Below are 16,180 nucleotides of genomic sequence, written 5' to 3'. Positions count from 1 at the left end.
ACAGATTTGTTCACTGAAACATGCTTTCTTGTTTTGCCTATAATGTGCACATATATTCTATAATTCTATACCATTACATTTGATGTCCAACATTTGAATCCCTATTTCACAATTTTTTTTTCTTTCCTTTATGAAATTTAAAAGAATTGACCAAACAGAAAACAACCTTGTAAAGGATCAAACAAAATTAAAAATAAGTGACGACAGTGAAACTTTATGACAGACTAAAACTGTGCTTTCAACCAGTGATCTACCTTGAGCCTTCTCTTTCATGGCAAATGCTCTCACTGATGGGACATATATTGGCTTGGCTCATAGATCAAGTGATAGCTTCAGCCTGTACCATTACTGACCACAATGATCCTACTTTGCTCCTGGCAACACCAGTCGCTGTCACTGGTGGTGAGCTGCTGACGCTGCTTGCCTTGCTGCCTGCAGCACTCAGCAACGTCCCACATGTTGCTGAGATGCTGCAGCAGTTACCAAGGCATTGATGAAGGCTGCCCAAACAGTCACATCTGCTGCATGTCTGGGACAATGAACTGCTCCTGCTGAAGTCCACACGGGGAGCAGTGAGGAGAGGTCAGCTTGCTGCCCTGCATGCACTGAATGATGCTTGCTGTCAGTGCCATGCTGACACCCTCAGAAGAAGCTGGGGCAATGAGATGACAACACAACAGAGACAGGGAGTTTGTTTCATGTTGCAGATCTTTTGGAGGAACAGTGGCAATACTTAACATGCACAGACACCACAGGAATTATGCCATCTCCTATGAATCCCCATGTGGTGTGGTCTTGTCTCTCGTACTTCCTTGACTCCACAGTGATACCATTGCACACTTCACAGTCCTAGCCCAGCTAAGAGAACGTCTGAACTATAGCCTAAGTGTTGTTCCTAGAATGAATATTTCCTCTACAGTAGAGATAATGCTGTAGATGAACTACAATGGAATTGTGATATTGGTACATCGCAATTCTGATTCAGACTGTGAGGTGAATGTTGGTACCTCAGTTAGTTACAGCATTTCCCACAAAAGAAAAGGTTTTAGTCCTGATCTAGCACAAAGTATTAATCTGCCTGAATGTTTCATTGCAGTATACAAACTGCTGCCAAATGAGTGATTCATTCTGTATTTTATTAAGTAAAAAGTTAGTTCCTAGTGATGTGTCTGCCTTAAGCAGTTCAGCATTTCAGTTGAACACAGGCTAGCTAGATTTAGGACAAACCTAGGCTAGTTAGATTTAGGACAAACCTAGTCAACAGGATAATACGACCTTACTGAATTAAATCCATCTAGATAATTTAACTTTAAACAAGGTCATATATGGTGGAAATAAAGAGGATAGCAGTAGTTATTCAGTTTGCAATTCTCTATTATGAAAACATAATCTATTCAAGCGCTGTAGTTTTCACTGAGTTGTATGTGATCACATGATGAGTGTGGGCTGATCATGAAACTGTTTCTTAGTAGCAGTTTTTAATACAGTTTCCACATTTTCTTTAACATCATAGTGATCAGACATGACATAGTGTAATTTACTGTGTAACATACAATCAAACAGGGAAGGTTCACATCAGCAGTGACATTCACATTATCGTGTAACTCACTCAACATAATCTATTTCTACTAATTTCTCATTTCTGAAATGATGATATAGTATGTTAACAGATCGAGTCCATATTTTGTTAAAGTTTTTTTTTGCATTAACATGAGATGCAATTGTTTATCTAAATAATCCTTCTTCAGGATGTCTAATGTTTCTAAATTTATACAGCTTTATTAGTTTCAATGTCTGTATTTATTGTGGTAATTCTATTTGAATTTGTATGTCATTTTCATATTAAGTGATAATCCAAGGGATATTTGACCACTCACATGTAAGATGATGATTCATGAGGTAGATACGCACGCAGAAAGTACAGGAGACTCCCTGCTTAGGCATTCAAACACTCCTTTTTCAAATCAGAAATTTTTAAACCTATACGCATGTGTGCGCCTGCCTGCCCTTCCCCTTCCCCCTCCCCCCTCACCCCCCCCCCCTCCCCACCCCCCACACACACTGATAGCACAAAATTGCATGTTTGGATTCACTCAGTACTTTTCATTATTGTAACAATTACTTGCATACTTATATTGAAAAATGAAGTGACACAGTTGAAACTTCCTCCTTTCATTCATTCAGCTACATGCCTGATACAGTTTAAAAGCTGGTAACAGAAATACTTTCATATAGTTTAGTGATTACACCAACATGTCTTACAGCAAATGAAATGACCTTTAGTTGAATAAGTCACAATACATTCTGTTCATTAAAAATTATTACGATACGAGTGGTAATTTACTCCAAAACAAACTAGCTATAAGCAAAGACAACACTGCATTTTGAACCAATAGTATAACCTTGATCGACTGGAGATCAATTTTGACCATAGTTCAGAAAATGAACCTCGTTCATGAATTTGCTATGTTGTGTGACACTAAATTTAGATCAAATGAATGAGGTTCAGTGATGATCTAAATCAGCACAAAACACTTCGACATGATCATTGCACTTCAACCACAGTGATTAATCTTTTATCATAGATACATGATGTTTTTACTGAAGGTTTTGTGTTGTAAATATGAAGAAAATTTAAGACTTATTGCTGGAAATCATTTTGGGCCTCTGTGTTTGTGTTTGTGTGTGTGTGTGTGTGTGTGTGTGTGTGTGTGTGTGTGTGTGTGTGTGTGTGTGTGTAGAACTGATAATGTAACTACAATCAAGAAAGAAAATTCATGGAAAGAAGTAGTTGTTGGCTTTAATTCACAAAACGTGAGTACAAATTGTAGATGGAAAATTTTAAAAATGTGTTGTGATGACAGAAAGAAAAGAAAAAAATTAAAAGGTTATGTCCTTGCATTGTATTTTTGTCTTAGTGAAACATCAGTTTAAACTGTTTGTCATTTAATTCCAAGATCGGGTCTCCTCTTACACACAAGTCATGTGGAGGTCATCTGAACTCGGTCGCTTCCTCAGCAGACATACTGAAATAGTCAGATACGTGTAAAGTAAACAAAAAGGAACAACATAATTCCCTGCATTTACCTTTCTTGCATACACAATTATGCCCAGCACAGTGGCCCAAAATGCTAGGATACCAGCAAGTGGCATATTCAGGAAGTATGGTTCCAAAACATAGTGTTCTCACAATTATTTTTATGACCAGTACCATATGGAACACATCATCTGGCTGCTGATAGTTGGTGCTTGTTGTTAGGTGGGTGGCTGATTTGAACATAAGCTGTTGTTGACCATAGTGTTACACCAAGCTTTCATCTACTTGCTGAGCACGATAAAAACACACACACATTTGCACTGTTAATATTTGCAGTTATTCTCCACAGTTGCTATCTGTATTGCATTTATCATGTACATAAGAATAAATATAATCTATCATTTGAAACTTCACATTTATTATTATTTTCAACATTAATAATAAACATTCAGTTGCACAAGACAAAAAATATTTATTCTTATCTATATGATACACACAACACATATCACAGCTCGTTGGTCACAGATGTAGAAAGCTCTCTGCAGAGAGGAAACTTTCAACAGTTTGCAGGTTTTGAAGCCATTGTTATTCAACATTAATGAAAGTATCTGTGCAGAGAGCAGCAGAAGTATAAATTTACATTCTCTGCTTTTTGCACGAGAAGGGTCTTACCACAGATTGACCTAAAAGTACACACTATTTCAGTACATCACGGTGTGTGTTGCTGCTTCACACAGCTGTGGGTGTTTGGTAGTTAACTTCATGCCCTTCTGTTAACATGGCCTGCATAGAATTTAACATGTAGCATATACTTACTGCTCTTTCAGTACAGAGAGCATGATTGACATTCCATACTTACTGCCTAATGTTGAACTCCATATACTTACTGTTCATAACTAAAATTCAAAATTCTCTTTCTTACTCTCCCATTAAGTGTCTACTTAAAACTTTTTCATATTGATTACATGTCACCTCCAAGAATTCTTATGAGGGCAATTGTTATCTGAACTCATTATTAAGACTGCAAATAATTTCCTTAACCCAACCCTACAGTTCAGAAAAATTATTTTGAAGTTTGGTAGTGTGGGAGTTGAGTATTCACATGTTTATTTACCATTTTTGTGTCAAAAACAACTTCTTTATTACTTACTACTTTTCACCTTTTGTTTGAAATAAAATCCTTTCTTTTGTAATGTCGCAACGTTGTGAAGTGATGATTTACATTTGAAACTGACTTTAACTGCACAATTCTGCTAGTCAAAGTTGATCCCAGTTCATGGCAATATAATCTGCAAAAAACATTTACACAATACCGATTTCCAGGTTCAGTTTGATCTGAGCTAATTTTTTTGTGTTAATCTAATATCAACAGCTTTACTACGCAATCACTCTTTGAAGATTGTGGGTTAGACTGAAAACAAATCTTGGACATCTTTGCACATCCACTACATAAAATTAATGACTACAGTTAGTGGTTGTTCCATAATTTCATTCTTTTATCTTAAATGATAAAAATACTATTCACTGCATGAATGAGAGGCATCTACCCATTGCATAATTTTTATGTGCCACCATGTTTTTTTCTACTCACAGACCTCTTAATACACATGCATACTGGCGAGATTTACTGGTAAAAGCTCAAAAATGCTCATTATTTAGTAATTTTTGTTTAGAAATATTTCAGTCCTCTGTGACTAATTTTGCTTGCTCAGCCTAACTATCAAAGTCATAATCCCACACTTTCAAATTTATGTTAAACTTGCTCTAGCAATTTCAGATAAAATACTTAACACTATTTTTTTTTAATTTCATTCTTGCAAATCAGTTAGTAGTATGTGCAGAAATACATGACAATATGTACAGTATGAGTGTATGTTTACCTATATACAAGTTTAATATATATTCTGTATGTCACTTATTAATATACTACAGGTACTGCGACTCTTTCCTTGTTTCTATAAAATTTTAAATACAAATAAAAAAATAGATACACCGACACAAACACGAGGAATATTTTTCTCAAACATTAATCCGCAATTAGTTCAACATGTATTTCAAAAGGGTGAGAAATAAATGACGGAAAGTATTTAATACGTGAAACCACCCACTGATCACAAACAATCTTTTTCCAAATTTTATATAAAAAATAATGACAGAGCAGACGTTTCCAAAATCCACATGTGAGGAACACGCTTTTGACTGTGTGTGTGTGTGTGTGTGTGTGTGTGTGTGTGTGTGTGTGTGTGTGTGTGTGTGTGTGTGTAGTTACCCCCCCCCCCCCCTCTCCCCAACACGTAGCAGGAGTCAGCCCAAATGAATACTGCTCAGCACATTTTGAAAGTGCAATTACCTGTGCATTTGACAGAGCAGTCTCAAATGAGACTATTGTGATATTTGTTTTATCAGCATGCATTAACAGATACAGTAAAACATGAAGAATAATCAGTACTTCAGCAATGATTAAGCAGAGGTGCTGCATGATAGTAGCAGTCAGTATGGGCCAGAGCGATGCTGTTGCTGTATTGGTTATTGTTAGTTTTTTTGCTGTCAATAAAACAAATATTGCCTTAGACTAATTTGAGATTGCTCTGTCAAATGGCCACATAAAATTCCACTTTAAAAATAATTTTCTTTGTCATGGGAAACAAACCCCTGCTTTCACTGATACCGGGTGTCATATGAACAATGTAATGAGTAACAATTGCTTGAGTTGACTCCAGCTACACTTCACAGAAATGAAATTTCAAATATCTGAAGAAACACTAGAAAAAATGTGTCTTATGAATCTTGGTGGGTGGGGAGGGAGAGGGAGTGAGAGGAGAGGGGAGAGGGAGCGAGAGGAGAGGGGAGAAGGGGAAGGAGAGGAGAGGGGAGAAGGGGAAGGAGAGGAGAGGGGAGAAGGGGATGGAGAGGGAGAGGGGAGAAGGGGTGGGAGAGAGAGCGAGGAGGCCGTGAGAGACAGGGGGAGGGAAAGAGTGGCTTTATAAATTTCTACACTCTTTTTCAATAACCTGATGATATCAGTTTTTGCAGATATTTTTCAACATCTGACAAGCAATCCATATTACTGCTGTCCCATTCGATAACTCCATGACTTTAGAATGTCTAATAATCCAAATTCCTCATTGTCTGATTAATATGCTTTTTAAAATTCATACTAATCAATTTATGAATAAAAGAGACATTTCTTGGGGTAAAATGGCATAATGTGCTTGTAATATTTTTCCTGACTAATGAATCATCCAATGTAAGAAATTGAAGAGAGAGATAGACAGATAGAGAGAGGGGGGGAGAGAGAGAGAGAGAGAGAGAGAGAGACATCTGTATCACATTCTTCTTTTGGTAGATGTTCTTGGTGTTATTTTTCAGACAAATTTATAATATTCTGCACACATCTTTGATTTTAGGTGCTATCTTTTTTTATTATCATCACACAAGCACAATTACCGCACTGAAAATTAAAAAATGCTTTTACTCTGTTTATATAAATATATCTTTAAGGTTGTGTGTGTGTGTGTGTGTGTGTGTGTGTGTGTGTGTGTGTGTGTGTGTGTCAGAGAGAGAGAGAGAGAGAGAGAGAGAGAGAGAGAGAGAGAGAGAGAGAATTATAAAAAGTTCATTCAATAGAGTAAAGGTCTTGATTCAGAATGCATCCTTGATGTTTTGCAACTGTCGAACAGCCAAATCAACTGGTAAATCAAATTTGAACCGGCTCAGCCTATCAAGGCTCTGAAAACTGTCTTCAAATCCTGGAAGGCAAAAGAAAAGGGAAATGACTTAAATGGCACAAACACAGGCTTACAAAAATGTGATGATCAACATCTTGTATTATGATGCTTAGAAGAAATAAACCTAAAACAATAGAGAGTACTTGAATAAAAGTATCAGCAAGCAAAACATGTCACAAAAGACGTTTCCAGCTACCACACAATTCCCCTACTAACAATACTGCACTTTCTAGAATTACAGAAGAATATATACGGGGTGTTACAAAATGATACCAACAAACTTCGAGGACTGTAGAGAGTGTTTTGAGGAACAAACTGAGTATATAGGAAATACCATCCAATTATATTATAGAGCATCAAAATTACAAGTGCCACAATCTTCCACTGGGCCACCACCCCTTTCACAATGTTGTTTATTATTCAGTGATCATGAATGATTGCCATGATTGTCAGTGGAAAAGATGGAGCTAGCTGCTGCACAGACAGGCCTTGTCTCCTATGAATGCAATGTTCCTTTGCCTCGGTGGCTGATAGTTTTGGACAATGTTTTCCAATTGCAGTTTATCTTTCTCCTATATACCAAACACATTGGAGATTTTAGATGGTTTCAGAAGAAAATAAAATGTGAATGGAAGTCCATGTCTGAAACTGTCAGCCACTGAAGCAAAAGACCATCACAGTCATAGGAGACAAGGCCTGTCTGCACAACAGCTAGTTTCATCTTCTCCACTGCCAATTATGGCAATCAGTCATGATCACTGAACAACAAACAACATTGCAAGATGTTCTGCCTACAGTCTGTCAGCATACAAAGTCATATTTGCTGCCAAAGGAATGGCCTAGAGGCAATCACCAGTGCTTATAACCTTGATGCTCTGTAGCATTGTGGGATGATGTTTCTGGACACTAGTTCTTATCCTCAATTTGTCCCTAAGAAACCTTCTACAGCCCCTACAACTTTGGTGGTATCATTTTGTAACACACTGTGCACAGAAGGATTGTGGATGATCATAATAATCACAATGTTCCTAGTGAATGTCAGTTTGGGTTCAAAAACAATATTCCAACTCAACACACAGTGTTTTCATTTGTTAAATTACTCCAAGAAACAATCAAACAACTTTTAGAATCTTTAGTGATTTAAGATGTAACATGTTTTACTGTATTTTTATATGCCTTACTGATTTACTCACTTATAAGTGTTTATTATGCAGTTGTACTATAAATTGTTTGTAAGTACAATGGGCTAACTAAAATAACTATAAGGATATACAGGGTGAAGAAAAACTTGTGCACTCTGGCTTCACAGCCTCATTCTTCATATACTAGCAATACAAAAATTTCTCTCGCAAAATTTCATTCTTGCACTTATTTTGGGCAGTAAATGGCTGTTAAAAACAGGCAATCTGTCAACACTGTAATGACATATACAGTAACTACCTCTGTCAGCATGTAGTACAGTGCTGTGCAGTTGGTGCAGTGGATAGCATTTTGGGTTAGTATGCTGGAGGTCGAATGTTCGATTCTGGGTTGAAGCGTATTTGTTTTTATTTTCTAAATGTAGTCTGTGTGGCACAGTGCAGTTGCATACTATGAACACATAAGTGGAAGTACAATCATTTTCATTTGTCAGCTTTTAAAGAAGCCTTTTGCACATCATGGATGCGAATTGTTTCATGTCACTGCACCTACTAGATTCCAAACCTGTGTTCTGTGTAGCCTCCCCCAATGGTCTCACTGAAATTATTTGCAAAGCATGTTTTAGCCCTACTGGTGATATAAGGCCCTAATGAAGAGTAATGGACTTGAACGTGGCAAGAATAATAGTTGGTATTAACCAGTGGGACCGTTAGGGGAGGGTACACACAAAACAGGTTTGGAATTTAGTAGATGCAGTGCTGTGAAAAGTTTGTGTCCATTACATGCAAAAGCTGACTAATGAAAACAACTGTGATTCCATTTCTGTGTTTGTAGTATGTAACTGCAAATGCTTTGTAGAAGACCCATTGTAATCACTGTATGATGGTTAAGATTCCAGGTACTGTACTATGCAGACTACATTTAGCAAATAAAAACAATACACCTCAACTCAGAACCAAACCCTCAACCTCCTGCATGCTAACCCAAAACTCTATCCACTGCACCAACTGCACAGCACTGTGCTACATGCTGACAGAGGTTGTTAACATGCATGTGACTACAGTGTTGCCAGATTACCAATCTTTAACATCCATTTACTGCCCAAAATATGTGCACAATGAAGCTTTTTGAGAGAAGTTTTTGTATTGCTAGTATGCAAGGAATCATGCTGCGAAGTCCAAGTGTGCGAATTTTTCTTCCCCCTGTGTATGTTCAGTCTGGGACATCACATGTAATTATTTCCCAGTCAGGACTCTTTCACAGTGGTAGCCTGTGTTTCCAGTCACAAAGATATGACTGATTATTTCGCCGAGTTTTCTGAGACACCAGTCTATTCTAATTTACTTCAAAGAATGCTGTGATTTACGCAATCAAATACCTTTGAGAACATAGAATATATCAATATCCTGTAAGTTTAGTTCATTCTGAAGAATTAAGTTCATTCTGACAGTATATGTAAATCATCTTCTCAGTACTGAAACCCTTCATGTAATATTTTTAATAGCTCTAATAATAAAGACTGATTCACCTGTTTTAACGACGTAACTCCAGGACTGGTAGTACATGTCTACAAGCTTCTGACACCGTAAAATGAGCCGCAGCCAAGTGACGAGCTTCTGTGCACTAGAAGTTAAATACAAAATTGCTATAACAGCAAAGGAAATGCATATAAAACTAAGTCAAGCAGTGAGAAATAATCCACACACAAAATGGCATAACATAGGCCATTAAAACTGACCATTTAGCGGAACAAGATCCAATAATATTCTTGGATCTTGTCAATTGCTGTATCATCCAAATTTCAAATAGGGTGTTCAGAAAGAGATATATTATGATGATACCATTAACCCAAGTACCTTCCACTACTAACAGATATTAGTAAACAAGTCCTGTTAACAGCAGAGCATGTACATATCAAATGGACTTCGTTATATTAGTAAAAAAAACTAAGATTAAAGTGTAATCGGATATCTGCATGGAGCGATTCACTTGTGCAATTAAAGCCTGGAACATGACTAAAACAAAAGTCTTCTGAAGTATGGCTGGTGTTTTAACACAAAGCCTTCAGATTATATTTTGTTCTCTTTATACGACAGGTCCCTAATTTCAAAGCATAGAACACTCCATATTCAAAGTTATGTAGGACTTTCATGCGTTGCCATATCAAAAGTGTGTTGTGCCTCTATTGAGATGAAACTATCACTGTCAGAGTCAAATGACATGGGCAAAAACATCCTTACGACAAGGCTTATCATACAGCAACTCAGTTGGCAATTTAACATTGAACAAAAACAACAATCAGTGAGCAACCATAACATCTAAAACAAACTCCTTGCTATAATGTACACAAGCTACTTTTTCTATCAGTTTTACCTTTAACCCTACTTGCCACAAATCCAAGTTTGGGTGTTACCAAATGGTAGACACATTGCTTGACTTATGAGGTTTTACACCACTTGAGGAGGAGGAGGAGGAGGAGGAGGCAGGGTAGGCAACAAACAGTATAGAAAATCATTTATTAGGTTCACAGTTGAAAATTATATGCATACTACACCATAAGGGACTGCTACCATATAGCAAGCTGTCTCTCAACACATACTCAGTCTGGGTCTCACTTTAAATGTCTCTTTGGTCAGGATAATCTCACCATAGTGAAGAACACTAATGTTTTCTTTTGAAACAGGGAAAATGTTCATTATGCAGTGGGGTGTAGAGTAATAGTCGTCCCCCTTGCTCCCTGCAACCCCACAACTGCCAGTTTCAGTAGTATTAGCCTTGCTTGCATTATTTTCTACTTATTTATATGCATGTTGTTGTGGTTTTCTGTTTAGCTGTTGTTTCCTATGTGCGAAGAAAATGGTTTGCCTCAGTGACTGGTGTTTCATTACTCACCACGATTATTTCTTCTGCCTTTATGATGTCTTCAGAATGCAAGGAGGGAAAGATGGTTCACACTGAGGGTAGAGAAATAATAAGGATTACTCTGAAATCATGTGATAAGGAAACTACAACAGGAAATTTTAAATATATGGTGAAACTAGTTAGTCTACATGCTCCCATTTATGTTGCCATAAAGAGCTATTACAAAAATTTGCAAAGAGGGAATTTCTGTTAGTGGTTCTTCTCTTTTTACTGCTGGTAAAAAGTCCACGATTTGCAGAATACACAACTTCCACTGTGATAACTCTGACTGAGATGTGATACAATACACTATAAGACATTTTCACAAAGTAGAGAAAAGTGTCCCTACTGAACCAAAGCTCCTCACAGCAAACACGAAACGAACTGAATTCCCATTGTCTGAGGAGACTTGCTAGCAACAGGAAAATTTTGAGTCAGCATCTGACTATTGTTGCTTGTTGAGTGAAATACTGTAAGAGTATCAGAACTTTTTGTTTCCAAGATAGACACATTGTTTAAATAGATGAAGTATGGGTGGACAATAATTGAACACTTGGTAAATGGTGGCAGAGCAAATATATTATGGGTGTCACTACAAATATCAGCATAAGAAATAGACTTATTAATGCAGATTCCAAAAGTGTATGTATCAATGGAACAGAACTTATTTTCAGAGCCAGAAAACCCTTTGGAGATTATTATGGACAGATTAATGCAACCAATTTTGAGATTTAGGTATAGGAAAAATTCCTCCTCAAGCTACTCAAAACTATTATTATAATTATTGATAATGTCCCTTATGATACTGTACAAAGATAAAAAATCACCCTCACAATAGACTTTTAACATTAATATGATTAATTGGTGGAAAATAGCAATGCATCTCACACTGAAAAAATGAAGTTTGAATTATTTGAGACGATTCAAAAGTTTAAAAATCATGAAAAGAAACAGCACTTTGAAAAATTAATGAAAAGTTATGAGCATACAGTTCTCTCGTTATATCCATATGTACATGAACTTCATGTCACAGAAATGGCCTGGCCAAAAATTAAAAGATCTGTGGGAGCAAAACACAATACAGGAAATTTCTAGAGAAGCTTAAAGAGGTGACAAAGAATGTGTTTGCATCTATAACTGCAGCACACTGGGAGAAGTTTAATGAACATGTCATCAGAACAGATGATATGTTTTGGGAAAAGGGCAGATTAATCAATGACACCATAAAAAATTGCCATACACTTAGGTAGGATGCACTCTAATGACAACTGTGAAGACAACCATGATGGCGGGAGTAACTTTTCAGATTCTGATTTGTATTGTATTGAACCAGGGACATAGAAACGACGGAGAAGCTTCATCCCGTTGTAGCCCTCAATGGTTCACAACCCCACAACAGGCCACAGCAGTCGACTCACCCACCCAACCGCCACTCCACACCAAACCCAGGGTTATTGTGCAGCCCCCCCCCCCCCCCCCCCCCCCCCCCCGGGAACATCTCATGTTAGACAAGTGTAACCCCAAATGTTTTGCATGGTGTATGTGTATGTGGATGGTTCAAATGGCTCTGAGCACTATGGGACTTAACATCTATGGTCATCAGTCCCCTAGAACTTAGAACTACTTAATCCTAACTAACCTAAGGACAGCACACAACACCCAGTCATCACGAGGCAGAGAAAATCCCTGACCCCGCCGGGAATCGAACCTGGGAACCCGGGTGCGGGAAGCGAGAACGCTACCACACGACCACGAGCTGCGGACTGTGTATGTGGAAACGGTGTTTGTGCAGTAATTGCATACACAGTGTAACTGAGGTGGAATAAGGGGAACCAGCTCACATTCACCGAGGTAGATGGAAAACCACCTTAAAAACCATCCACAGGCTGGTCGGCACACCGGACATCGCCGTGCATATTCGTGCTGGGGAGCGGCACACCTTCCTGTTCGGAAAGCAGCACGTTAGATCGTGTGGCTAGCCGGGCAGGCTAGATTCTAATTTGCTCAACCATTAAATAAGTGACAGCAATTGAAAATATCAGCTGTGTTTCTTCCTGAAGTACCAGCCTTTAAAATCCAGGCAAATTACAAGATGGCATTCTAATGTGAGTGTACATGTCAATCATAGTACTGGATGATTATAATTACATTTTCCCTATCTAACACGTTATACACAGAAACTAATTGTCATATGAGTACCAAACTTGGTAGCATTAATGTCCAGGGTATGGGATGCATTATTTCCATGCATCACGGTGCCACCGTGCGGTTCCAACTATGGCCACCAGGTGCCGTGATCAGTAATAGTAGTTCATTAAAACTGAAACAAATGAGCCTTCGGTCACAATCTTTTAGTCTTATTTACGAGGTTTCAACACTTCTAAGAGTGCCTTCATCAGAATTTAGACATTTAAAGTAGTCTATAGCATAATTACAAATTTATAGGAAGAAAAATTTTTTATATAAAAAAGCGTAAGTACTGACTAACAATACACGACAGAGATAGTACTTACATGTCACATATAAAATAAATAACAGGCCAGAAGGGCATTAGTCACAAAATATTTAAAAAAGAATGTGTGAAGGTGAGCCTCTAAGGGCTGCTCATACCTGTACAGCCACAGGTTGCAACAGTCACTGTACCAAGCACCCATGTCCAAAACTTTGCAATCATGGTTCATGTCCTATGGACTGATGAACCTCATTTTTCTCTGACAGGTGAGGTGAACACACAGAATTGCTGAGTGTGGGGATCTTCTCCTCCAGTCACTGTGCATGAAGTTCCTCTATATGGTGAATATGTCACCATCCGGTCTGGCTTCATGGCTATGTTCATCATCAGTTCATAACCAGTCACAGTGCACTTGTTAATGTGTCAACATGAGCTTGGACAAAAGAAGCAGGGCATTATTGGTGAAGCTCTATTATCAAAACAGCAGTAATGCTGCAACTGCACTACGAGAATATCATCAGCTGAAAGGATTATGAAAGCGTCCTCTTTCTCCACCTGCTATGCGGAGCATGATGAAGTAGTTTGAGTCAATTGGAGAACTGGGCATAGCTCTGGGAAGAGGCCGACAACAGGTTGCACCACAGGTGGTCGATGAAATCACTGTTGTTATCGCAGACAATGCTGCGCACAATCCCTGATCGTCAGGCAGTGCATGTGCTGTGTCATGACAGCTGAACATCCAGTGGTCCACTGTACGGAAGGTGCTTCAAATCATCCTCATATGGTATCCGTACAAGATCCATATCGTACAACAGCTTGCACCACAGGGTGCACAACAAAGTGTTGATTCACTCTCCATTTTCTCATAAGGATTGAAGTTGATCAGGGCCAGCCCTGGACCATCCTATGGACTGACGAACCTCATTTTTCTCTGACAGGTGAGGTGAACACACAGAATTGCTGAGTGTGGGGATCTTCTCCTCCAGTCACTGTGCATGAAGTTCCTCTGTATGGTGAATATGTCACCATATGGTGTGGTTTCATGGCTACGTTCATCATTGGCCCATTCTTTTTTGAACAGGTTAGTGCTTAAGGACCAGATGTGCAGTGTGACCGGGTGGCGTTACTGCAGTATGCTTTACCAGCATGTCATACCCACCCTACAGGAGAGAGAGACATATTGAACTCAATGGTTTTCATAAAGGATGGGGCCAACCACACATTGCTCGTGAAGTTCACCTGCTTCTCAGAAACACATTTTGAAATGATCGAATTATCGGCAAATCATTTCCAAATGCTTGGCTGGCACGATCACCTGGTCTCACTTCCTGTGATTTCTGGTTGTGGAATGACCCGAAGGACAGGGTTTACCAGGGGAACATTCACACATGTACTGATCTAAAGTGTAGGATATAAAGAGAGGTAGCGAGCATACCTACGAACATGCTTTGCTCTGCTATGCAAAATGCAATCTTGCATTTTCAGACTTTTCTGGACACTGGTGTGTGCCATATTGAGCCCCTTTTGTAGCAGTAATGGCACCAGTATGTAATGGTATGATGTACCGCAACAGCACATTACAAGTGTTGCAATTGAATTGATTCTGCATTATTTCTCTTCCCCATGTCCTTGACATTAATGCTGCAAAGTGTGGTACTCATGCGGTAATTAGTTTGCACATTATGATGTGTTACATAGGGAAAGTTTGATTATAACCACCTGGTATTTAACAGAATGTTTTCAGGCATTCAATTAGCATGTATATAAGAGGAGAGTACAAAGTGCTTATTGACTGATATTAATACTTTTTTCAGAGAAATACTGTGTCTGCAGCTATTTAAAATATGTTATTTTTTACAATTCATGTTATATCTTATTCTTTCGGGGTGCACTCAGCCTCGTGATGCCAATTGAGGAGCTACTCGACCGAATAGTGGCGGCTCCGGTCACAGAAAACCATCATAATGACCAGGAGAGCGGTGTGCTGACCACACACCCCTCCTATCCGCATCCTCAGCGAGGATGATACGGCGGTCGGATGGTCCCGATGGGCCACTTGTGGCCTGAAGACGGAGTGCTATATATATATACTATATACTTATATCTTATTCACTTAAAATGTGTCAGTAATGGTGTTACATCTACAGTTTCTTGCTTATGAACAGATATGTTGCTGCATGCACCTTTGATACTGTTTCCTTGCTCATTCTTTATTTGCATCAGCTTCCTGGATCCTTGTGCCCTAGTGTACCAGCGGGCCATGTGTTCCAAGGTTTTTAACATGTTGTTAGTGAATGCAACGACATGATAACTACTGGGCATTGTATGGTCATTCCCTGGAAGACCTAGATTACCTTTCTCCCTGAGTTAGTAAGGATTGAAATAACCAAGATTTTGCTTTAAATAGCCTACATGATTTCTTCTGCATTACCTCCTAGTTGTCAATAATTTAGGAGTAAAGGTAACAACTTATCGAATAGCTGAGGCTTTTATTCACTGACATGCACAAAAACAAGACTCAAAACTTTGCTAGCATTTGGACAAATCCTTTTTTGAGCTAAAGTACACATGCACACACGTTCAGAAATCTGTTCTGCTACAATGTGTTGGCTGAATTATTTAGTCCCTACATGCTATAACAACGCTGCATTGGCTTTCGTTGTTTCCTGATGCAGTTTCAAAAATCTCATAACTTCCAGATCCACACTGCTACATGGAAGAAAGGCAAGTCTTGGAATCAAAATCCTAAATGTCCTGTGCTATTCATGCCTCGGAATGACACACGTTTGTCATATTCTAGTGATGTGTGCAGTTTCAGATGGGTGAACCCAGGTTTAATGTACTATGGCAGAACTGAGGAGCTAAAGATTATAATAAAGGTTGGTGTTTCTAATTCATTATTGACTTCTCTCATTACAATTT

At 38.5% G+C, this 16,180-nt stretch overlaps 1 protein-coding gene across 1 annotated transcript in view; it reads right to left on the bottom strand.

Annotated features, from left to right (window-relative positions):
- Window positions 1-6,370: 6,370 nt before the first annotated feature.
- The window catches only part of LOC124721735 (RUN domain-containing protein 1-like), a 182,325-nt gene continuing 172,515 nt past the window's right edge, over window positions 6,371-16,180 (bottom strand). The window contains exons 12-13 of the mRNA XM_047246836.1: window positions 9,434-9,528; window positions 6,371-6,786 (exon numbers count right to left, since the gene is read on the bottom strand). Coding sequence (XP_047102792.1) covers window positions 6,680-6,786; window positions 9,434-9,528 — 202 coding nt within the window. The 3' untranslated portion in view covers window positions 6,371-6,679. The remainder of the gene's footprint in view (window positions 6,787-9,433; window positions 9,529-16,180) is intronic.

This window comes from Schistocerca piceifrons, chromosome X (assembly GCF_021461385.2).
Source record: "Schistocerca piceifrons isolate TAMUIC-IGC-003096 chromosome X, iqSchPice1.1, whole genome shotgun sequence".
Classification (NCBI taxonomy): domain Eukaryota; kingdom Metazoa; phylum Arthropoda; class Insecta; order Orthoptera; family Acrididae; genus Schistocerca; species Schistocerca piceifrons.
Note: the sequence above shows the minus strand (reverse complement) of the source record. Positions and strands in the feature narration are given on the sequence as shown.